Source organism: Taurulus bubalis (genome assembly GCF_910589615.1).
Source record: "Taurulus bubalis genome assembly, chromosome: 4".
NCBI lineage: Eukaryota > Metazoa > Chordata > Actinopteri > Perciformes > Cottidae > Taurulus > Taurulus bubalis.
The window spans coordinates 5,545,570-5,569,932 of NC_136592.1; the positions used below are offsets into that span (position 1 = coordinate 5,545,570).

General features: G+C 44.5%; 1 protein-coding gene across 1 annotated transcript in view; it reads left to right on the forward strand.

Moving 5' to 3' along the window:
- Positions 1–3,762: 3,762 nt before the first annotated feature.
- ccdc102a (coiled-coil domain containing 102A) overlaps positions 3,763–24,363 on the forward strand; it is a gene marked incomplete at its 3' end in the record, with an annotated part of 52,752 nt that continues 32,151 nt past the window's right edge. Inside the window, exons 1-2 of the mRNA XM_079216642.1 lie at positions 3,763–3,904; positions 23,279–23,725. Of these exons, the coding sequence (XP_079072768.1) occupies positions 23,363–23,725 (363 nt within the window). The 5' untranslated portion in view covers positions 3,763–3,904; positions 23,279–23,362. The remainder of the gene's footprint in view (positions 3,905–23,278; positions 23,726–24,363) is intronic.

Sequence of the window (24,363 nt, forward strand, 5' to 3'; positions counted from 1 at the left end):
TTTATTTTAGTTGTATTATCAAAAAAAACTAATCAGTATTACATTAATTCCATCTGCGTCATTTCTGTCCACCTGCTGACGTGCAGACCAGATGTCAGAGGGACAGAAGCACTCCTTTCCATCTTTAGTTGATGCGCAACAGTAGACGTCAACAACACAGTGTTCAGACAACAACAACAAATACAACTTCTCAGAGAGCGTGCTTAGCCTTTACAGTAGGCGCTGCCACGTGACTAAACACCCAAATTGAGACCTATTCGTCGGCAGGTCAACCACGTGTGTCCAAAAATGTCAGCGCTGCGCACGGCGGTGTCAAAAAAAAACCAAACACCCGCACGACCCGGCGTCTCGGGCCTACGAAACGTTTACTTTATCGTCCTCGCGTTGACTCCCAGTCGGTCAAACACGTCACATATCTGTCGTTGCCAAGTGTTGCTGCTAAAGTTACCGTGGACCGGTTGGAGTTGGGGATATAAAAAACTCTCCAGCGGGTCGAGTAAGAGCAGAGAAACTTCGCTGCAGTGCTCCGCATAACTAGCCACGCTGCTAGCGTAGCGAACCCACTGTACGGAGAACACTTTCGGGTTGAACAGCTTTTTTTAAACCTCTACCTTCGAGAAAGAAGAAAAACACCAACACACACACACACACACACACACACACACACACACACACACACACACACACACACACACCTGTAAGGGCGTAACGTAAGATCTTTAAACGTCGCATACTTGACCCGGTCTGTTGATCCCCGGTTGGTTGCTAACGTAACAAAAAAGTTAGTTTAAACACTAAAAGGGTACGCACCTGTATTATAACGCTAACGCCGAATAGCAAGATTCCTCATTCTACATATCACTAACAGCCGTGTTGGGCGTACTGTCGGGGAAACGGTTCGTTAGATCGACGAGGTGAGCTTAAATGTTGGACATTTCAAAGGGAGCCTGGTGTGACAGAACGGCGCGTACGGTTCCTGGTCCCGCTAGCTAGGTAGCTAACGTCACTTTAGCTCCATGCGCAGCATGCACCTCATAATTGTAGCGTTACCTGTAACTGAATGGTAGTTAACGTTTGTAGTGCACGTGCGGAGCGGAGCTCGTTAAATTAACCCACCGTTAACCTGGGGGAGTTTGAAGCTAACGTTAGATAACACGTTTGCTATCGGTAGCATGGCTAATGCTAATCTAGCCCCGCCGGCTAACGCTGGAAGTGAACTTTACTTCGACAGATAGCGGATGTGTGGCCGCGAATGGAAAATACGTCCCGCATGATACTGGCGGGTCACGTACTGCGCTGATGTTGTTTATAATAAGCACAATACAACATCAGAAAAAACAAATACGTTGCTGAAATAGCTCGAGCTGTTACCTGTGTTTTCACACTGGATGGAAGCAGGACACGGTTATCAAGCTAACGGGCGGGACTGTCCCATAACAAGTACGACTTCCGGTTGAACGTTTTTCAAAATAACGCTACAGCGGCTATCAAGCGTGTCCTTGTGTCAGAAAAAAAAAAGTATAATCCATAAAATGGTTCACATATATATATATATTTTACTGTTTAGCAGGCAACAAAAGAAGCGATTTTTCCAAATGTTTTTAACCAGAGAGTTACTCTTTGCCATTTATTTTCCAAACGTTTTATGTAGGATAGTAATGACAATAGTGTTCATCATCAACATTGCTTGGCCTTCGTCTATTTAGCTCCTGTGATTTGTGACGTAAAATGAACTGCACCATACCTTATCACGTGTCGTCGCAACAGTCTTTTCCTCACGCTAATGATATGTATTGTGGGGGCTTTTAATTTGAAGGGAGCAGCCTTGTGTTTCCGGTGGTACCCACGCTAACTGGATGCTGCCAAAGTCAAAACCAAAAGCAAAAATCTCTGAGCTCGTCTTTTTCCGGCACGTCAGAGAGGGAGGAAACAAATAGCTCCATCCCCACTCCCATCAACCATTACAAAGACGACGTAATTGCAGTATCGAAAACATTTAAATAAAAAAATCATCCTCTTGGCATCACTGCAACTTTTCATTTTGATGTCATCAAATGTGTATCCTGAAAGAGTGAGGGTGACTACAAATCCCCATGCTTTTTCCTCCTCTGTAAGATGCATGAAACAAATGGAAATGAGCATTTACATTGTGTGTAGAGTATGCAGCGAATTGATAACTCATATCAGAAAGAAAAACCAAATAGGTCCAGCAGATGAGAATATGAATCATTGAATGGAATCAGGGAATTAAAAGCACCAGAGAGTTCAATAGGTCACTACAGATCACCGCATCAGCATTTGCAGCCCGTGCCAAATGATAGATGAGAGGTACACATATTTTCCTGGGCTGCATGCATGATACTGGGGGTCCAGTATTTTTCATGCAGCACCAACAGACATCAGCTGTAAGGTCTTCCTTCGTTTACCTGATCAAGACGCCCTGTCTCCAAGAGCATTGTCAATTTCTACCTCTAAACAAAGACCTTGATCGTTTGAGTTTCGTGCCAAAATGACCACAAAGAGGCCATTGACCTATCGGGAGGGAAAACAACACAGAACCGTTTATCTAGGAAAGAAATTACAGTATGAACAGTTTTTTTCTTTTATTTGCCACCAGGGGGCACCAGTGGTGGGTTTTTCCTCACACATCTGTCAAACTCTTGTCATAATTGATAGAATCTCAGGAGACTTAGCTGCTGTGTTGTTGTTGTTTTGGGTTCAGCACTCGTCGAGACCAGTGTAACGTTCCAAGACACAGGAGGTATTTAGACTTTTTATGACACATACATCTTTTCAGTCGAAGAGCTCTTTAATTATTGACATATTATAACAATGGGCCCAAAGCCCAGACGTGTAAAAAGCCCCCTAAGCAATAGACCTGGTCCCCCTCCAAAAAAAATATTTTAGCATGCTGCACAAAAGCACACCAAGGGAAATCATCACAGGAAACCATGCAGGATATATATTTCTGAAAGCAGAGCTGGTCTCTGCTGTCAAACATATAGGCTGTTTAAGCATGCACATGCTATTTTATTTGGGGAAAATGACAAAACAAATATAGTAACAATATCAGACTCGGTAGAGATACGCAATGTTAAAGGATCCGGATGAATTGGACATCCTTTGTTTTCAGTCAATAGTCATGTATATGTTTAATAACAAAATAAATGCTTGAATGAATAATAATCATAACAGAAAACATATTTCAATTTTTTTAAACAACAAAAATGCATCGAAAGTATGAACTGTGTTAAATTGTATAACTTATTTGGCTGATTTTTATTTTCTTTAATTAAACCTTCATTTAATCAGGCTGTCTCATTGAGATAAGACCTAAAGAGAGCAATCAGCAAAACAGAAACAACAACACATATTAGATATTAAAGCTGTGCCGTACGACTCTAGTTTGAAGGCAGATAACTTCTGGATATCTGAGGTATCTCCGGTATCTCCGGTCTAACGGTAGTTGTCACGTGGTCCCGCAGCCTCAGGTGAAGAAGATCACATTCCACCAGCTCTTCTCCCGGTGCTGTAGTAATTTCAACTGGGAGGGCTTCACTCTGCCAACCAATGAGCGCTCGGCTTTGTGTTGGAAACGGAACCCGATTGGCTGAAGGCAGGACATCATTGTCATATCGACAGCCGATTGGTCAGACGGCTTTTCCGTAAGCGCTCAAGACCCGCCCGTTTTCTCTCCTCCGCGAGAACGACGTTTTTTTTTTTTTAACATCCAGAACACAGTGGAGAAAAAAAAGAGAAGAAGCAGAAAGAGAGCAGCTAGCAGACTGAGGTTTGGCTGCTGGAAGAAAAAGAAAAGAAAAGGTGGGAACCTTCAACTGCTTTGCCGGGATTAAGACACGTATTTCAGGATAAAACAACCGTCTCCACCGGGGCTTCCTGTACGGTACGTTCTCCTCTGCGTCTGTTGTCACCGCCGATAGTTTGACTGAGTCCGCTGGTGTCAAATGACCCGAGAACCATCTCGTTCTTCATATTTTCTCTCCACGAGCCACGGCATTTTGTGTTTTAACAAGCAACGGACAGAGAGCTGCGCGTGTTAGAGGAGAGAGTTGGGCTTCATCCATGACGTCTGACACATTGTTGCTACAAAGAAAAAGGCACTTTTGACTGTTGCAGCCGCCGTGAAGTTCACACTCGGGTATTTTTATTCTCCTCTTCCCTCGTAGCTTATTGACTTTTTGTTTGTTTAACTCGTTTTTGTTGTTGTAAATGTGTAACTACCTGCAATAAGGGAAAACATGGCTGAGCTCCAGAAAAGCAGCCTGTAGCAAAGAGGTTCCCAAAGTGGGGGAACCCCTTTAGGTCAGATTTGCTCCTCCAGAAATCCTGAATATATGAATGTCCCAGCTGCAGAAGAGACAATAAAAAAACTAAAAAATATATACAGTATGTATATTTCTGCAAGTGCAGTAACTTAATCCTTTGCATTGACTCTCATCCAGAACAACTGTAACCACAATGGCATCCCAGAAGGATGCATTTACCCGTGGCTGCAGAGCCCAGAAGGTTCACTGAGGGAAACCCCAGTGAACCTTCTGTACCGGTTGTGTGCGCCCACTGGGACGTGGTCTTCTTGTGCTGAGTCTTGAGCCCACTGGGACGTGGTCTTCTTGTGCTGAGTCGTGGTCGTCTTGGGATCAGCCTCACGTGGATCGTGTCACAGAGGAATAGAGGCAGCAAGGTGTCTCTCGTGGTAGAGAGGCATCTTTTTGCGAGGCCTCTAAGAATTCATTCCCAAAAAAGGGGTCGAGAAACCGTTCTCGCCTCTTGTTTTTGAAGGAAACGCCACTTATTTGTCTCCCTATTATTGTGACCTACTGTAATGCACACAATGTACATGTGTTTTACTTGTTCAAGGGCATTCTGGGTTTCCCAGAGGTCACCAGGACAAAAGAGCTGAAGCTTCTGACCGGAATGTCACGGTGAAACCCAGGAGGCTCAGACCGGGTGTCATACCTCCGCGCTCTTCCAGGGAAGCGGCGTCTCGTATTTCAGTTCACTCTCTCAGTGGCAGATTGTATCGGCCGCAGGTAATCAACGCTGATCCCCACGAAGCGGCTAAAGTAAACATTGTGGCTGTTGCGTGGCCAAAGGATCATTTGCGAGAAATATGAAACGTCACTCTTTTTTTATATAGTTCAACAAGACCAGAGTGGTGGCGACTCTTCACTGGAGAAGAGATCTAGCGGAAGTCTCCCAGTTAAACTTCTATACATATCAGTATTATAAAGCGGTAGGAACACAGTATGCAGGTTGCCTGTGAAAACATTTGGTAGATTTGAGAAGGAGGATGGAAACGTATTGATTAAATGCTCCAACTCTACATTTTCATATCGGTGCTGATTAGTATTGAACATTTTGAGCCAATACTCAGCCCGATACGGAGGGTATGGTACTTTCCCTCTACTGTAATGAGCAATGATTTAAAAAAAGCAAAGAAAAAAAAGCAATATAGAAGTGATCCAAAAGTGTTTTGTCAGCATTCTGCTCAAATTAAAACTGAAATGATTGGTCGATTAATAAACTGTCAAACGACAGAAAGCTTTTTGATTATCAAGCCAAAAGTCCAAACCAACAGTGGATTGTTGACTTGGATTTAAGGCTGCCTTACTTTCAGATTAAAAGGACAGAACACCCTAAAAATGTAAATGTTTCCTCTTAACTGTGGTGTGATTTATCAATCTATACTGTTTTGGCGTGATGTGTGAAGGGAGCTGTGATGGGCATCTTACACTCATTTCTGATATTTCACAGACCAAATGACTAATCCATCATGAAGATACTCAGTAGTCGCAGCCCTACCTTAAATTCACATTCCACAGAAAATCCTGAGGCCTTGTAGCGTTTGGCCTTGTAAGTCCCAAACTTTTTCAGTTGGTTAGACCCCTAAATAAATGCAATAATCAACCTCCCACTTCAGAACAATTCACCCCAACGACTCCCGTCTGAACAGATTCGTCTGTTTGTGCTTTGCATTCCAGCAGCAGGAGAAAAAAGCATTTGTTTTGGATTTCTCTGTTGCAACCTTCTGGGTGGTCTGGAGCCCCGGTGGGTGAGCACGGATCGTGATTGTCGCTCTTCTCGTGTAGCTGTCGCTCCTCTCTGTCGGCCCAGCAGACCAACCGTCTCCGCCGCAGAGCTTCTGTACATATTTGCACTAGCGACCGCGGAGTAAAGGCCGGCGGCTCAGCGGGTCGACCTGCTTCCCGAGTTGATCGGGTCGTGTGTTTGCAGACATTTTTCGACCAATCTAAACCCACCTCGTTGGTACAAAATCTCCAGTGTCAGTGAATCATCTCCAAACCGCATAAAGGAATGGAGAAGAGGCTCAGCAGGCAGGAGAACCAGAGAAACAGAAAAGTAACAGGACCAGGTGGAAGGGACTTTAAGGTAGTTTAAATGTGAACGCCTCAAAGTGTTCTTTACACACAGCAGACGGCACCATCAGTTTTTCTGTGTTTACGCTCCGTTGTTGGTGTGACGGCCCTGCCAGGCTTCTCTCTCTCTCTCTCTCTCTCTCTCTCTCTCTCTCTCTCTTTCTCTCTCTCTCTCTCTCCTGTCCTCTATTTACTCTATTACTCAACCCGGTCCGCTTCATCCGCCCTGAAATGTTTAAAAAAGAAAAAAACAGGAGCCCATCCGTCTCTCGTAAAACACACACACGCGCGTTACACCGGCGTGGCGACGCACACGCACACTGCAAAGGATGGCTTCTGTGTGTGGTTGCCGTGGAAACAACGCCTGTCTGAAAGCAAAGACAAGAACAAGAGCCATGTGCTCCTGGTTCAGACACCTTGTCTGGTCTGTGTGTAGAGTGCCATATAAACCGTTTGTATAAATCCAAGGTCTTTTTGTCTTTGGGATAGACTGTTTATGTGTAAACTGATTGATTTATTTGAGAGCTAATGAGCCGATACATCGAAGAAGAAACGGAAATATCGGTTGTTGCGGTTTGAGAAACTAACATGTCCTTATTGTCGGCATTATGCTTTTAGCTTTCCCGAACTGTTCGCCTCAGTCGCATCAACACAATACTTCAGGAACGCCTCAAGGGAATTTCTTCAAATTTTAAACAACGGTCAACTGAACTCAAGGATAGACTGATTTATAATTCGGTGCTCAAAGCTCACCGTGAACCGCACGGATCACGTTATTTTGGCCATAATTATAGAAGTCATACGCTAATCATGACAATTATTAAAGGAGAAATCCAAATAAAAAACACCCACGGTGATGACTCCCAGTCGCTTGTTTCAACTGTACAAATCCCAAAGACATTCAGGTTTCAATCTTATAAAACAAATCAAATTCCTCACATCAGTTATTGTGTTTGTCAATCTGATAAATGAAAGACAACATTTGTTGTATGATATGACTATTTTACATCAACTGCTCATTCCGACAATATTCCTTTCCAGAAACTACCGCATAGTAGAGCTGCGACGGTAGCGCTGCGTGTTGAGTAACAGTCCTTTGTGAACACAGACCATGCTTGTTTTTACAGCGACTTTTTTCAGATTTGGCAAACTATAGCTGGGGCTCGGGCTCTCCAGTTTGTGTCCACGGTCAGTTCGGCAGACCTTTTGTTTGTCCGTCTTCCTGTCCGGGACATCAACATCCTCTCGCCCCACCCGCTGCAACTCAGGCCAAACCGGAGGACCCGAGTCTTTCAGCCTCAGTCTGCTCCAACGTGTCCCTCGAGTCCCATCGCTGAAACCTTTTCCCACTCAGACGGTGTCTTCGTGTCTGCGTCTGCATCAGGAAGTGCGTTTTCACTAATTGGGAGACCAGAGCTGACCGGTCGAGGTAGGAATGCTGGTCAGTGGCCGGCAGCCTGCGTGCCAGGCTGACCGTGTACCTCCAGTCACCCCCGGGCTGCTTCCAACACATTCCTATCCCCCTCACCCTGTTTGCTCTCCTCCCGGCATCTCCCCTTCCACCTAGCTCTCTTTCTCCTCGCTTCTTTTTAAGAAGAACTCGGTTCACGCGCTCTCGTAATCGCGGTTGGCGCGTGGGGGGCTTTGGCTCCGCTCGTGGTCGTGGCGCCTGATCAGATGTTTTACAGATGATTACAATCCCTCCTCCCCATTGTGGAGGTTAGTTTATGGTAATGTGCAGTACCTTCAGTCTGTGGACAGGTCTTTGAGTTACACTTGTTGTTCTTTTTATTCTTCACAGTGGCCGGAATGCGTTCTCAGAACCCAACCAGCTATCGTCTGACGGTGGTTTGGCTTTTTAGCGGTTTCAAAATGAGCTGGTAGGCTACTTGTGAAACAATCCGGTTGGACGCGTCCTTTTTCAAATCTCAAGTTGCCAATCGGACATCCGCTGGCGACGCCGGATCCCCAGAAATAAAGCTCCTTGCCGATCCGTCGTCAGACTGATAGCCGGCGGGTTCAGGGATCGCCCGCTCACTACCGGCACAAGTCAATTTGTTTAGGTTGCATTCACACTTTTTGGAGGTTAATGGAAGATCACGGATCTGTTTCTATTCATCTGCATTAGAGAAAGCCCACGGTTCCGGAAACTAGCCCAGCGGATCCCGACAAAATACCGGGCGTTGTGTCCTCTACGGGAGAGGATGAGGGCCCGCATGTTTAAAACAATTAATATGAGTTATGGTTTTAATCTCAGAAAGAACTCAGAACTCAGTGGCCCTAATCCTCTTCTGTAATTTCCAAATACATTGCCAATGAACATCCCTCTCTCTCTTTCTCTCTCTCTCCAGTGCCAGTTGTCCTGTGAGCTGACGTGACCGTCACACACCCAGCGGAGCCACTGTTAGCGAACCGGTGTAAATGCATCTAAAACCCCTGTGGCATGAAGGGTTTATCAAGCTAAAAAACACACACACAGAGCTACAGTGTGAGGGGAGGCGGCGTTTTATTCTTTGGAGGAGGGAGTGTGTGTCTATGTTTAGCTGTTGGTTTAGGACTTGGTAATTATGGCTGGCAGCAGAGGTTGAGTTAGAGCAAGCAGAGGAATGCCTTTGGTCCGCTCATGTCACTGAAACTTTTTTTTCTTCCCCAAATGCATTCAAACTGTGCGTTTGTGCATTTTCTCATGACAAGCACATTCTCTCGCTGGGAACGTGCATTTTTAGTTGACTGCTCGCGTGTTTGCATGCATGACTTTTTGAAACACACGCTCTCCTTCCAGGCTCCTGAACTAGGCAGTAGCCATAACTTGCCCTGTAACCAACGCGCAACAAACGCACATGCATGCAAACAGGCGCACGAGGCTTCCTGTTGCAGTGTAACCGCCGGATGACATCATCATCGGCTGCTTCTGGTGGCCTCTAAGTTATCTGTCTTCCAGATGTAGAGAATAGGAGCAGCAGATGGCCGACTGTTGGGGGTGACCCCCACCATCCGTTCTTTTTTAGGCCGAGTTTTGGTCGGACAAAAGGACAGATTCATACCCTTACTATGTTTTGCTTTACTGATATTTGGAGTTGATAATCAGGAAATTCAAAAACATTTTGCTCAATATTTAAAATTTGCAACCAGAAATTATTTCCTGCTGATTATTTTCTCATTAACGGTCCGTAAAACTGAACAGAACTGCCCATCACAATTTGTCTCGAGCTTGCCATTGAGTGTGTTGCTGGGTTTTTGGTATGAATATGCACTTTCATCATCACCTAGCTGGAAGCCCTCGTCGTCTCTCCCTCTCAACCGGCCTCCTCCTCTTCCTTTCTTCATGTTGCTCTTTAATGTAATGTGGCGAGGAGCAAGGTGATGTCTCTTAAAGGTGCTACATCTGCATCGTGTGTTGAAATGGGCCACGAGAGGAAATTTGTCTTGTTTTCTTTACGTTTGATATTGTTTTAGCTGCATGCTTTTATTTGGCTTTGTTTCATTTGTTTTCAGTCCAGTCAAAGGCTTTAAATCTGGGAGCAATTTGTTTGAGCGTATCCCAAACCAATCAGTAAGTGTTTATGAATTCTTTATGAGCTGAAAGAGTCAATAGTTTTTTTATTCAGTGTAGTTTTTACCATCCATCCAAAGATGCACTTTATGGTTCCTTCAATATATCAGCCTTAGCTAAACATCTGGTAAACAGACTAAATCTAAATCTGGTTTGACTTGATTTCATTTCAAACCAGGTTTATTTTTAGTTTAGAGGGTATGATTTAAATTGTGTTTCATATTTAGTCTCACTATTATCTCCCCAAGATTGTCCTCGTTGCCAGTGTTTTGGTAAATTTTGAAAAAAAGAAACTAAAAATAAGTTGAGTGAAGTCTTAAGAGGTCAAACTGAAACCCCAAAGTATGGTTACATTTTGTACCACCGTGTCATTTGCAAGCGCCTTTTCATCATTTCAAAAATTGACTGGAAAATGCTTTTGCCGAGTTCAACTTTTCTGGAGTCATCTCTAATTCATTAATCAACAATCGATGAAGCAGCGCTTCAGCAAGCCTCTGCTTTCAAGGTCTTTTTTATGAGTTCCTCAATTTGAGTAGGCCTGTTAAACCTTTGCCTGTGGTTAGTGGGTAAAGTCTTTACAAGTTCCTTGCGTCACCATTGCGGTCCCGACTGCTGACTTCATGCACAGATATATCACAGATACAGAAATGGTCATACGGCATTTTAGATGGATATATTTCTAGACCTTTTACTGGAGTCCGCTCCCTCTCGATAGCCAGATTTGACTGTTGGCCTCAACCAGAGAACGGTAACTGGCGCCAGCAGGGAGGATGTGTAGTAGCCTGTAAAACTGGCCTGATACTTTTGTTTCTGAGTCTGAGGCTCTGGATCAGGGCCGATCAGTATTTGAAGATGTTAAAGCCGATCACAATCCAACTCTTTCTATACTGAACTCTACCGTGCTTTGTCTCTGCTGCTCATCTCAATGACACGCATTATTCCTCCAACACAGTTCAGACACTGAGGTTGTCAAAAATGCATCGGTCAGCGTCTTGAACCTGCATTCCTGTTAATAGCCCTATCAGCGAGTCTGATTGTATCAAAGTCTTTATTTATTCTCTCAGTAAACAATGTAAACATGAGTTTATGTCTCAATCTGTAGTTTCACGTCTTCTTCAATACATCATAATGTTCATTTAGTAATTTATGGTCTATTTTGAGTCTGTTTCATTCGTCGCTTTAAGCTTATACATTTAGTATTTCGTTGTCCCAGGACCTCCCGTGTTTGGATGAAGTAGCTTGTTCAAAGTATTGTCAGATGAAGTGGTCTAGCTGTTATTTCCAAGTTTCAGATATATATTTAATCAACATTAAGGTTGGATCGGACAATTTTATAGAATTCTGATTGGGATCTGGGGGAAAAAAGGGGATTGTTTTGTCAACTATATTAACGAAGTTGAAGAAAGGCTCAGGCATCGTCTCCTTTTTGAGCAGTGAATATCTTGTGTCTGCACTCAAACCCATGGTCCTTGCCTTTAAGAAGGTACACAGTGGTGTGTGTGTGTGTGTGTGTGTGTGTGTGTGTGTGTGTGGACCCCCCTCCTGGGCTCACAGACAGATTTACTCGGCTTTAACGCTCAATTGCACCTGCTGTTGCTCAGACAACACCAAACCCACGTGCGTCTATGGGGTATCGCAGAAACAAAGGTCATATCAGGTTCTCTAATCCATCTCTTCTCCAATAACAAGCCTTTAAAGAACGCCCTTATCTCGGTCTTTACGGCTTCAACCAACGCCTGTCTACATTGCAACAGAACGAACAAACACTGCTGTCTCTCTGTGGAGCGTCACAGTTATGTTAGCTTACTTTTATTTCAAGAGCACTAGCCCTGAAATGTGTATTCTTTTTTCAAGATGTATAACTTCATTTTTATTGATTAGAAAAATTAAGTTTGGATCGCATCAGTATTCCAAATCTGAGAAATCTGAGCCATTTTAAGGATGTGGTCTGGTTGAGTTAAGTTTGATCTGACTTGGGATCAGTTGCAGGTTCTCTATACGGAATACAGAGCATATCTGTGTAAAGCTCTGTTTAATAAACTAAACGTAATGATCGCTCCATGTGTTAACTCCGTTACCAGGGAAACAGAGTTCAAAATGCATGAAAATATAAATGAATGGGGTCATTTTATATATTTGCTGATTTTCCGTCCTTTTCAGAATCAGAATCAGAATCAGAAACCGTTAATTTGCCAGGAATGTTTGCACAAACGAGGAATTTTTTTAGGCGGAAGGTGCATACGTTAGACATGAGACAAACAACAATCAACAACAACAGTGCAATGATATTAAATCAAGTATACGATGAAGTGCTCAGACAAACAGATAACAGATTTATTCCACTTCTTAAACTGCGTTCACACCCAAAGAGTTGCGAAATATTCGCGCGAGTAGATTACATGTAAAGTCAATGCACAGATGCGAATGGTTGAGAAGAAGCTAATTTTTCGCTGGGCGGCGCAAATGAGGCGAAAACGCGTTTGCGGAAATTTGCTTTTTCGCCCAAGAAAGTCAGGTGGAAAAGCGTTGCAAAAATGTGCAGCTCTTTTGGTGTGAACACAGCATTAAGGCAAGACATGGAGCGGGCATGGAGGGCATCATTTGCATAATTAGGTTTGTGCAGGTCATTTTTTAACCTTATAGTGCCCACTCAGCTTACCCAGCTCCGAAATCCAAACGGTTATCCAAAAAGTTGAATGGTGACATTCAAACCCCAGTGGACAGGGAACAGGCAAGATGAGTTGTTTGCTGTCAGATTATAAGGGTGTAGGTATTACATGACGGGGCCCGCATTAAGATTTGAGTTTGGCCGACGGAGCTTTGGATGAAGTATGCGTTAAAAGCGCAGACGTGATTCAGAATCCGTCTTGAGCGAGACGTGTGAATGTCAGCAGCCGAGAGAGGCCGCGTCTCCTGTGATGTACGACTCGGGCCTGACCCCTCCTCCTCACCTGCCCCGACGCTTAATTAACCTCAAAGCACCGTGTAATTAATGGCCCCTTAGGGTGCCCTTCCGCCCTCATCTGCACACTCAGCATGACAGCAGGCTTTATGTGTTCACAACCCATAAAGTAAATCCCTCTCAAACTCCTCTGTCTGCAGCTTTCTGCGCGTCTCTGATCTAACCTACGGCTAGCGGTGCGACGGATCCTAAAGCTCACGGTCCTGATCGCATCACACGGACCTGAGTCACGGATGGGATCACGGATCGGATCACGGAAATAGGACTTTTAGAGATCCCTGATCCATTTTAACTTTCATTGAAGATCCATACTGGCAGATACAGATTCCTCTGTTTTTGATTATCCAGCTGGTCAAACCATCCTTTTACCTTCTTATAGTCATCTATAAGGTTTTTACTTCATAAAAACACATTTCAAATGATATAGAAAATATAAGATTGTATTTTTATTGATTAAAACAAATCTTGTCATTGGTCGTTTTAATTATGTATTAGAAGCTGCTAAGAGCTAGTTTTAGTGTTTAACGACTCATAATTCATTTCTAATATCCATGCACAGCAGTCCACAGTGTGTGTGTGTGTGTGTGTGTGTGTGTAGATATTAGGTCCCACACACTCCCATATTCCCCCTTTTTTAAGTTCTTTTAGTCGCTGCATAAGCTCCCGTGTGTGTGTGTGTGTGTGTTGCAGTGTAAGCTTGTTTGTCTGATTGGCTTGCATTTAAACAGTGCTTTGATCCCCATTAGGCCGTTAACCCTCTCCATCCCTCTGTTCCCGGGTTGCAGACTGGGCTTTGTGTCACACGGGCTGTGAACTCTGCTTCCTTGTGGGAAACGATTAGCGCCAGACTAATTCCTGGTCATCTCAGGCTATTCAGACAGGATTAGACCAGAGCCTAAAAGTTACAGTATCAGTCAAGGCAAAGTCTATGCCAGGGGTGGGCAAACTGTTTGGTGCTTATGTTTTGTTGTCATTTTAGAAAGTGAAATGCAATAAGTTTATATAAAAAGCCAAGAGGGCATTACGATAATAAGAGCTCTACTATATACAAAACATATTTAAAATGATGAATACTTTTCCTTACTTGTGACATAGCATGAATTAGCAAACAAAGCAGTAGTCTGGATTTTGTTTATGTATTTGTCTTGAATGACCATCACTTGGGAAAAACCTAGCTAGCAGATTTTGTATTTGTTTGTTTTGTTATGTAATAAATACAAACTCATACAGCCCAGACATGCTAGTATACCTTCGGCCAGTGAACGTGTTTGATGTGAAGTTTCAGTGTGAAGGTCTTTCATCTCTTTTTACCCCGATATCTCTTTCCATCTGTGTTCTGGAATGTCATCATCGTCTCCTCAGCAGCTTCTGTGAAGAAAAAGAAGAAGAAGAGCTGGGTCTGTTTACCAAATTGTACAAATTATGCAAACCTCTCCTCGCCTTTTGCCTTTTTTTTTGCGGGAGAAGCTTTGAAGCTGCTGTGCCCTGCAGAAATGCACCACTTTTTTGCCCTGCTTTCTCAACGCCTGAGGCGTGTAGAAAATGCATCACTAACCTCACGTAATATGATGATGACGACGATGAAGGTGACAGTGAGAGGATAAACGATGGTGCATGTCTAACTCGTGTTTGCTTAAAAATACAGTCGGGACGTCTTTATGTTAAGGGCTGCACACTTCATCGAATATTAAGCGCTTCCCACAACTAAATAAGCATAATAGATTACGATGTTGGCGCTTAAAATGCTAACTCCGCTCACAGACAACTGAGCTGCATTTTAGCAGGACGTGTGAGATACAAAATTAGTGCAATTAACGGTGTCACACACAGTAACTTCGCAACTTCGATTAGAGCATAAATGTGCTCTATTTCCTCCTCGACGTCAACGATTTCTCCCCGTCCCCGTTTGGGACACTTCCAAGTCTTTGCCTCCAGTGTTCTGGGGGATTTGGGTGGAAATGTGCCCGCTGACAGCATCCAATCCTAGGACGGCTCACATGCCCCAAGCTGTGAAGAAAGAGTTGTGGAAAGTGGCTCCCTGTCTTCAGGCCACCATCTATCATCATTGTCCTCCTCCTCCTGCTGCATCAGCTGACGCCACCTCCATTCATCCTCTCCTCACTCCGCTCTGTCTATCGGGGTCCTGTTGAATAAATAATGGGAATGTGATACTGCACCAGCTGCCTGTGCTGAGCTGAACACACTGACACACTGACACTACCCAGGCACAAGGGCGACACACACACACACACACACACACACACACACACACACACAGTCTTGCTGTCTCTGTCTCTTGCTCTCGTCTATCAACGCAAAAAAGTTGCAGATTTTTAATTCACAAACTCACAAACTCACTCTGAGCAGAGTGCAGTACATGTTTGAGTTTGTGTGCGTTTCTATTGGCATGAAGGGCGTATGCTGTGTGCGACCGTGTGTGTGTGTGTGTGTGTGTGTGTGTGTGAGACCGGTGGAGTCATGCTTCAGGAATGTTCTGTATAATTTGCTACAGTGGAGCCTCTCGTTGCACCTGGGGCCCCATGGGAGATGAAGTTCTCTTTTTTTATATTTTGTTCCCGCAGAAGTGTGCGAAGACGGAGTGTGTGTGTGTGTGTGTGTGTGTGTGTGTGTGTGTGTGTGTGTGTGTGTGTGTGTGTGTGTGTTTCATTGAGCAAAGTATGCAAACACCGTAGGTTCCAAAGTCGGACAGAGCAGAGAGCATCTTTGTTCAATAAATTGTCCAATCTCAAGCCTTTGAGACCAGGTTCAGTGTTTGGAGTCTTACACACGATTGAATATGGTTGTGAAGAGTCTCTTGTTTACCTGCTAACAAGCTGACTTTGCTGTTTGCTGTTTGCTGCGGTCCTGGGTATGTGCCGGGTAAATAACAGCTCACCTGATTAAAAGCTTTGAGACTACTTGGCATTGTTTGCCCAGTGGCGCTACATAGAGACAGCGAAGTCCCCATTTAAAAAAATCCTGCTGGAATTGTGCCATGAATTACACATATGATGTTTGTCAATGGAAAAGATCATTTTTCACAGTTGCGTGTTTTCACAGTTTTACAATAAAATGAAACTTTCTTTAAAATAAGATACAAAACATGATTAGTCTCTAACCGTTGTTTACCGTACATATGACATGGTTGCCATCCCTTAGTCACCATGTTAAGATAAGATAAGATAAAATAATCCTTTATTAGTCCCGCAGTGAGGAAATGCCTTTAAAATATAACTATACAGAACGATTCAGAGGGAATAGAAGCTGAGCCAGCTTCATTAACTAAAATGGACAAGCACTTCGAAAACCACTTGAGTAAGTAAAAGTCTTAGGCAGTTACATACCTGAGCCAAACGACGTGAACAAATGTTTCTTTTAAAAGTTGCACAGACCTCGGCCCAAAAATGTAATGGCTAGATATATAGCATTACCCCATTAGCATCCAGAGTCTGGATAGTAGCACCATTAGAGCACCACGCCACCAACTGTTTTGCTCATTGATTTATTATTTCACTCGTCTTTCAAGCAAAGATGTCAAACATTTCCCGCCCTTCTTTGTTCTAAATGTTAGTCAAAGAGAAATCTTTATGTTTTTGTCGGTTGGTGGGACAAAACAAGTCATTTTAAGGTACTACTAAAGGCAACCAGGAGGTTGTTTAAAGACCAAACAAATAATAGGTTATAATTGCTAGATGAAACCCTCAGCATCAAACCACACGCTACAAGTCCAAACCTACTTCTCTCTACTGACAATTAGTCAGATTGTATAGAAGTCTATGAGAAAATGACTCTACCTCCCTCTTGATGTATTCCCTCCTCCACATTCCAAACATGGTAGCTTCTGTTCATTGGTTGCAAAAAGCCAAGATGGCGACGGCCTAATCGCTGAACTCAAGGCTTCAAAATGGTAGTTCACAAACCGAAGGGTGGCGTCACGATGACTACATCCACCTCCTACGATGCGGTCTATGAGCGAGGCTGGATAATTAGCGGACCACAACTGGGGCATTTCTTCAGGTACCTGTAAATTGTGCAGCGTTGAGTGAGTTGCGATCGAGACCCTGCCAGTTCCATTTCATCACCGCTGAAATATCTCTGATCTTTTCCTTTTATAGTGTCATTAGGATAATCGTGCCTGACGAGGCGTCTCACGTAGCAGACTGTTTACAAGCCTGCATATATAGATTTCTTCCTGTGAAAAATTCAGTTATTTTCAGTTGGGAAGAAAAAAATAAAAAATCTCCAGTTCTCCTTTGATGTTTGGAAATCTCCCACTGGCTCTGTTTCAAGAAGTCTCTACGACTTGGAAAGAGAAGAGGTTTGATGTAGAAGTTTGGAGCCAGAGCTGAAATGATTAGGATTGCATTCGAGGCAGAGAATTGTACCGTCAGCCATTTTTTATATCATGGAACGGCTTCTCGAGGCTTTGTCCTGCTCATCAAAAGAAGCAGCAAATGACAGATACATCTTTGTGTTTGTGAATCCATTTAGGGACGAGTGTTTTCCAGTGACTTCAAACTTCTTACTTGTTGGCTTATTGTCTTAGTGAGTCACTTGTTTCCGTCATTTCTGGACCGTTTCAAAGCCACGCCTTATCAGAGAACTGGATGTTCTCAATTAGGTACAGTTCATGAATCATCTCTGATGGAGGTCGTCTCACATGTACCGTGCGTTTTTCAAAAAACACGTTTCGAGCTAGTTAAATATTTATTTTTGCGCATTAGGTGCGAGAGACACAGCACTGCATTCCCTTCTTCTCGTATCATCTGCACTGATGCAACTCATTCAGACTCAATCTCATGGGAGGACAAGCGCAGAATTGCGTAGCCGCTGTCCGATAAAAACGCTTTCATCGGCATGAACCGAGCGGTGATGGGGATCCACATTTACCTTGTAGCTGCCATGTACTCTTAACAGCAGGAGCTCCCGCAGCAGAAGTGATTGACGGCACCCAACATTTTTGCTGCCTTTGAGTCAGATACAAAGTGTGATTCTTATTTTCTTTTTTTCTTGCACCCTACAAGCCCCCACCGAGCCAGAGCTGGTTCTCATTTAGAGCAAAAGAGTGCACGCGCTGACTCACTGCAACGCGCTCAGAAATGTTGGCTAGCACCGGGTGGGTGGGGAGAAATCCCTCGTTAAATCCCATCTCTTTCTGGTCACATTCACGTAAATCAGCGCTGTTGCCCAAAAGGGTGTTTTTGTGTATCTGCTCAGACCGTCGCTCATTTCAGCGCGATAAGCAGACATTTGCATTGACAGGCAGTAAATAGCAGTGTGTGTGTGTGTGTGTGTGTGGAGGGTCACAGGGTCAAGTGCGGTCTGACGACTTGTTTATAACGTTGAATATACGAGAGCAGAAGTTGTCAGAGTTTGGGGCCGTATAACATGCGGCCGGGGAGGACAGATGTTGCGTCAAAGAGTTTATGGCCCCGCAGCTCGGCCCGCTGGCCGGCTGGTGCATTTTATGGGCCCCCATGGTGATGGAGGGTGAAGAAAGAGGCAATCTGTGGGGCGGAAGGGCAGTGACGGAGGAAAAGGAGCATTAGGAAGGAGCAAAAAAAAAAAAGGGATACGGAAAGAAGAGGAAGCAGCTTGGACCTCCAACAAAAGACGCGTTTACGACTCTTTTAAATCTTAGGCTGAAATGACTGAAGACGCAGAGGCGAGCGAGGTGAGGGTCAAGGTGTCTTTGAAATGTGTGAAACAAGACTTAAGTTCACATTTAGTTAGTTCTGCCTGAGTTTATCTTGTGAATTACAGTTTGGTCTTGACGTAACTGCGACATTACGCTCAAATTTTTGATTTTGTCGTCTTTTTAAATGATATTGAAGGTCCCGGCTCATTCTCTGGTCCACAGTTTGTCGAGTGTGATGATTGGCTGCCTTTCTGAAAACTAGTCATTTCAAGATGCTAGAAAATTGTAATCTTGCACACTTTATAGTTTTCCAAAAAGTGAACGCATACCACACAGCCCTCCTAGAGAATAGCGGTACCGGGGCGGTAGAACGGAGGGACTTCCACTGCAAGTCAGTGCAGGCGAACAATCAGGGACACATTCCGACGTAATGTGGATGTATATGAACATGCTAAAAGTCTCCTCTCCTCATCGGAGAAGCTGTGTGTGCGTGTGTGTGTGTGTGTGTGTGTGTGTGTGTGTGTGTGTGTGTGGGTGTGTGGTTACTGACCAAAGAGTGAAACCCTGTCAATGGAATCTCTCCATCACCATCTGCTGTGTTTACTCTCCCTCTGATTTCTGTTAGCTTGTCTGCTAGGTCCTATAAAATTCATATTTGTAAATGATTCATGGGAGCGGGGAGTCGGCCAGCTCTTTGGGTTCTTTTTATTGTACAGTACAACTTTAAAATAATCTGTCATAGCCTTTAAAGAACGGGGCACCGGCCCTCGTTTAAATCCAGATCTTCAAACACATGCATGGCGTAAACACGGCTGACGGACATCTCTGACTCCCTGCTGTGGCTTTAGTTGCCTCTGATGAAGGGGGGGGGGGGACTCCAACCTTTTTCTTTTTCTTTTATGGAATGACACCAAAACTGTGACTTCCTAAAAAGTTCCAGGAAAAATAACGGAAAATGTAGTATCTCTCTAATGCTGCGTTCACACCAAAAGCGTTGCGAATTTGGTGTGAACGCAGCCTAAGGCCTGTATCAACATTATGCCTCTTTGACCGGGCCCTATTCCCCATGATGCTCTTGTAACACAGCCAGATGTGAAGGCTGTCCTGTGTGTGTGTGTGTGTGTGCGTGTTGTGCGCGCTACTCTTTATAGATGTGATTAGTGTGGATGTTGCATCTGAAGCATGCGACTTGTTTCATTGGTTTTCCAAGGCTTCCAGGTGTCTCTGAATCTGAAATGAAAAATGCAGTTGATATAGCAAGAGGATAGCTGTGTGTGTGTGTGTGTGTGTGTGTGTGTGTGTGTGTGTGTGTGTGTGTGTGTGTGTGTGTGTGTGTGTGTGCCATCTTGGATTCCTGCAACCAGTAAACGAAAGTGACCGTGGAAGAGTCGGCGTATACGGCTCTGGTTGCCACCTGTCAATCAAAAGGTAAAGCATACTCTGCTTTACGGTCTATTTGGCTCTAGATGGACCATAAGTTAAAGCTATACGTGTGCACCCGGGTGTCACGTTTCCATCACTGCCGACTGCAGCAGGAGCTGATTAACACTTTTGACTTCTGCAGAGTCATTTGTTCTTGGACTGAATGCCGATGGTGACCTTCCCCACTCAAGACAAAAGCCAGATGTTAGTGGGTGTTGGGAGGTCCTATAGTGTAAATGTCAGTTCGATCAGGGTTGTTGTGCTTCCCCACATGTGAGCGGAGAGCCAGATCGGGTGGAGCGATCATCTTTTTGTCTCAGCGCAGCGTCAGACGGGACGCTTGGAGCCGATCGCAGCTGCTCACATTTCCTCCATTGATCCCCCAGCCTTTAAAAGATTCATGACCATTCCACAGTCTGCCTGAATGCCCTACATCTTATCATCTTCACGTCTTCATCTCCCACAGCCGTTGGTTCCCACGACCCCGGCTCACACAGGTTTCACGAAAGCTTGACATTTAACACTTTCAGACCCAATAGTGTGTGTGTGTGTGTGTGTGTGTGTGTGTGTGTGTGTGTGTGTGTGTGTGTGTGTGTGTGTGTGTGTGTGTGTGCCACTTACTGTCCTGATGTTTGACTGGGGGACTTGGAACTGGAGAAGCTGTGGCGTTGGTCACAGTGGGATTTTGAAATGCAGTTTATACAGATTAAATATAATCCAGAGTATTTTTTTCTTTGTTTACCTCCCTGTTGACAGTGTTTCTTCACGCCTCGTTCCAACGATATTTTTGTTTTGTTTTTCAACGTCTACTTGCCGACTGGAGCCGTGACCGAAGGCATTATGTTTTCTGGTTGAATCTCCGCCTCTTCCTTTCTCGTGAGCCTCTCAGAAACACCCCGAGGGATTTTCCTCAAATTATTCACAAACACACACTTTGCCTCAACTCGGCGTTCGCCTGGCGTCGCTCCTCAACAGCTCCACCCTCGTCGTCCCAGACGGACCCATCAGAAAACAGATGGATATTCTAGACATTTTACTTTCATTCGGCTAAACATATGCAGTACATCAAAGTGATCTGCTTTTAACATTTGTCTATGAGACGAACCTAGACCTTTTCTTGAATATAAGAAGTCAACACGGGCAGAAAAACCCTCCACTAATCTGCTAATGCTGAACCGCTTCATTTCCTTCTCTTTTTCTCCGGTTCCCCGCGAGTTGTTCCCACAGTTCCAAAACTTCTCCGGAACTCCCCTCTGCCTCCCAGGGAGAGGAGGAGGAGGAGGAGGAGGAGGAGGAGGAGGAGGAGGGAGGAGGAAGGAAACGGGAAGGTGCAGAGCTTTTCTTGGCCCAGAGAGTTGGAGGCCAACCTCGCCACAGCCGGAGACGGTATTAGTTCTAAAACCACAAACCCTGGCACCGACTGCAGAGATAAGATCAGAGTTCGCCCACGGGTCCCTGGGGAGGGATTACACGGCGAACGTGGTTTTATCACAATACACCAAAGAACAATACAAACAGAGACTGTATTGGAACTGAGGGAACGCTATAAAGTATTAAAACGACGTGAATGAAAAGTACTTTTATTATGACTCTACATGGCGGTGAGAGAGGGCGATGTGGTCTAAATATCAGACCAGTATCCAGTGTGGTTCATTTGAAGCCTCCAGGTTGACGTGACGGCGTTCACTGTTGCACACTTTACAAAAATATTGTTTTTGTCAAATCTGATCGCTGCATTAATATATTTATTTATTTTTGGCCACTTGGGGGCAGCACAGAAACCTGTGAATACAACGTGGACATATTATGAGCTTATAAAAGTGTCATCGCTAAAGGTTTCCTTCTCACAGACCCGGAAAAAAAATAGTAAAAATGCAACGATGCTCCGTAGAGCGGAGAGGAACTACACGGAGCCACGGAGGTGCTACCAAATGGTTAGATTAAATACATATAATATATTCTCATGGTAACTGACAAAGCTAGTTTTTTATCTAAATGTGCTCAAGAATTCACAGAAATGAGAAAAAAAATCAAATTAAAATGCATGATTCCTCATGACCAGTTCCAATCACGACACATAAGCAGCTAGCGACAAAAGGTGTTTTTCCGCCGCTAGCTAGCGTCCCGTCGGATGCAGCGACACAAGAGGGGTCCGTGTTCAAAAAGAAAACGTGATGTGGGAGACAGACACAGACAGGAAGTGGACGTAGTCATCGTGAAGTCACCCATTGGTTTGTGGATTGTTATTGTGAAGCCAAGAGTTCGGTGATTTCGCCGCCGCCATGTTGTTGTTTTTTGCAGTCAATGAAAGAAAGTTACCACATTCAGGGAAGCGAAGGAGTGACATAGAGACGTCTCTGGTAGTAGCAGCGACCTGTCAATCACAGCATGCTTTATGGTCTGTTTAGCATCACTTACTAAATGAACATCATGATGTAGTGAAGAAGACTTGAAACTAGAGATTGAGACATAAACTCATGTTTACAATGTTTACTGAGGGAATAAATCAAGAGAGAAGTAGAGTCATTTATATACAATCAGAGGAGTCGCCCCCTGCTGGTCAGTAGCGAGAATGCAGGTTTTAAGACTCTTCTGCATCGGCTTCACTCGGCTTTCCGCCTGGAGACAACCCTACGGCAGGCATTGTTCTGAGATTTATTTTATATTTAACAGTACAACATTTTTTGGGTCATATTATGACAGCTGGTTAGGGTTAGGGCTTTAATCAGAACACTTCCAGGTGTATTTCTTTTACAAAAGCTTGAGCTTAACACTAAGGTGTGAACACACTTCACAAGTCTGTTCCTGTTTGAGCCAGCTGTGGTTTTAAACCTTTTTATTTTTTATTTTTTATGGGGTGAGAATGTTTCCAACACCAGTGATGTGGCGATCAAACAATAAAATGTGCCATCATCGAGGATTATTTGATTTATCAGCTTAGTTTTCGTGTGGTGCGTTTAGGCTCTGTAGGAATGTAGAGATGAGTGTGAAAGAGAGGACCGGGTGTGCAGGAAGTGTTGAATTCTTATTTTTTCTCGCTGGAATAATTCCCCGTCCCTGTGAGAGTCCTTGGACATCGACACCGAGTCTTTTAAGTTTCTATCTGTCAGAGTCATCAGTTCTCATGGCCATGTGTTAAGGTTCCTCCCCAAAGGCAGGGCAGTGCGTGTGCATTTTCTTTTCTTTCAAAGATTCCTTTACCGTCTGATCAACGCTGAATTGTATTTCGTCCTCAAATACGTGTCCAACGTTTCTTCCGTTAGCCGAGTTACTTTACTCCCTGTCCCCTGTGTCCCTGTCTCCAGGTTGATCCGGGGCTGAAGAGGATGACGCTCTCCTAAAACCCTCCCCTTCTTCATCCCGGTCCACACCACCGCCCCTCCTCCACCATGAACCACACCCCCAGCCCCCACCTGTCCGACAGCGGCAAGTCGGCCAGCAGCGGCCTGCTGTGCGGCCTGGGCCTGGGCTCCGACAGGGGGATCCGCTCCCCGGACAGCCTCACGCACACCCCGAGCCCCACCGGAGGGACCCCCAGCTCCAGCCCCCCGCTGCTGCTGTCGCCGGGGCTGGGAGGCTTCGGGATGGGGTCCCTGGGGGCCTTGGGCGACGGGGCCGGGGCCGACTGGGAGAGCAGGGAGGAGCTGAGGCTCAGGGAGCTGGAGGAGGCTCGGGCCAGAGCGGCCCAGATGGAGAAGACCATGAGGTGGTGGTCGGACTGCACCGCCAACTGGAGAGAGAAGTGGAGCAAGGTGGGCGTGTGGTGACTCATCATTATTGTTTTTAATAAGAATACATTTCACTTTAGATGTACGAACTCAGTTGGTGGACAGTTGCTGCTCCAGATCTTAAATCAGCAAGTCAGTGAACTGGAATTTAAATATATAACTCAGCATTAAAATGCAACACAATGTGCCTGATATTAATCATACGCAAAAAAATACCCATTTGACAAAGATTAACAATAAACAAAACAAAAAACAGATGAAAAGAAGAGAAATTAAACTATTTGGTCTTATAATATGGAAGAAGTCGAGGCTGAAAGTAATCCTTTTCTCAAGCTCCACTTTCAGCAGCTTTGAACCCGCCTCACAGCTAGCGAAGACCGTGAGGATGTTGAAAGCTCTGGGAAAAAAGCTACTACGTGGACCTTGAGTAAGGATTATTTTAGTTATCACAAGGGACTTTCTATATACGAGCTGTCCGACGCTGTGCCATGTGTCGGTGCCTCCGACAAAGATGTTCATATACATTCATTTAATTTAATAAGCATTAGGAAATCCACATTTTAGGGATCCCACTTGGATTTCAAGAGGTTTTTTAAAAAAATTCAGAAGACTCAAGGCACTTTGTTATGATTCGAGAAAAATGGTAGTCGAAGTTAAATACC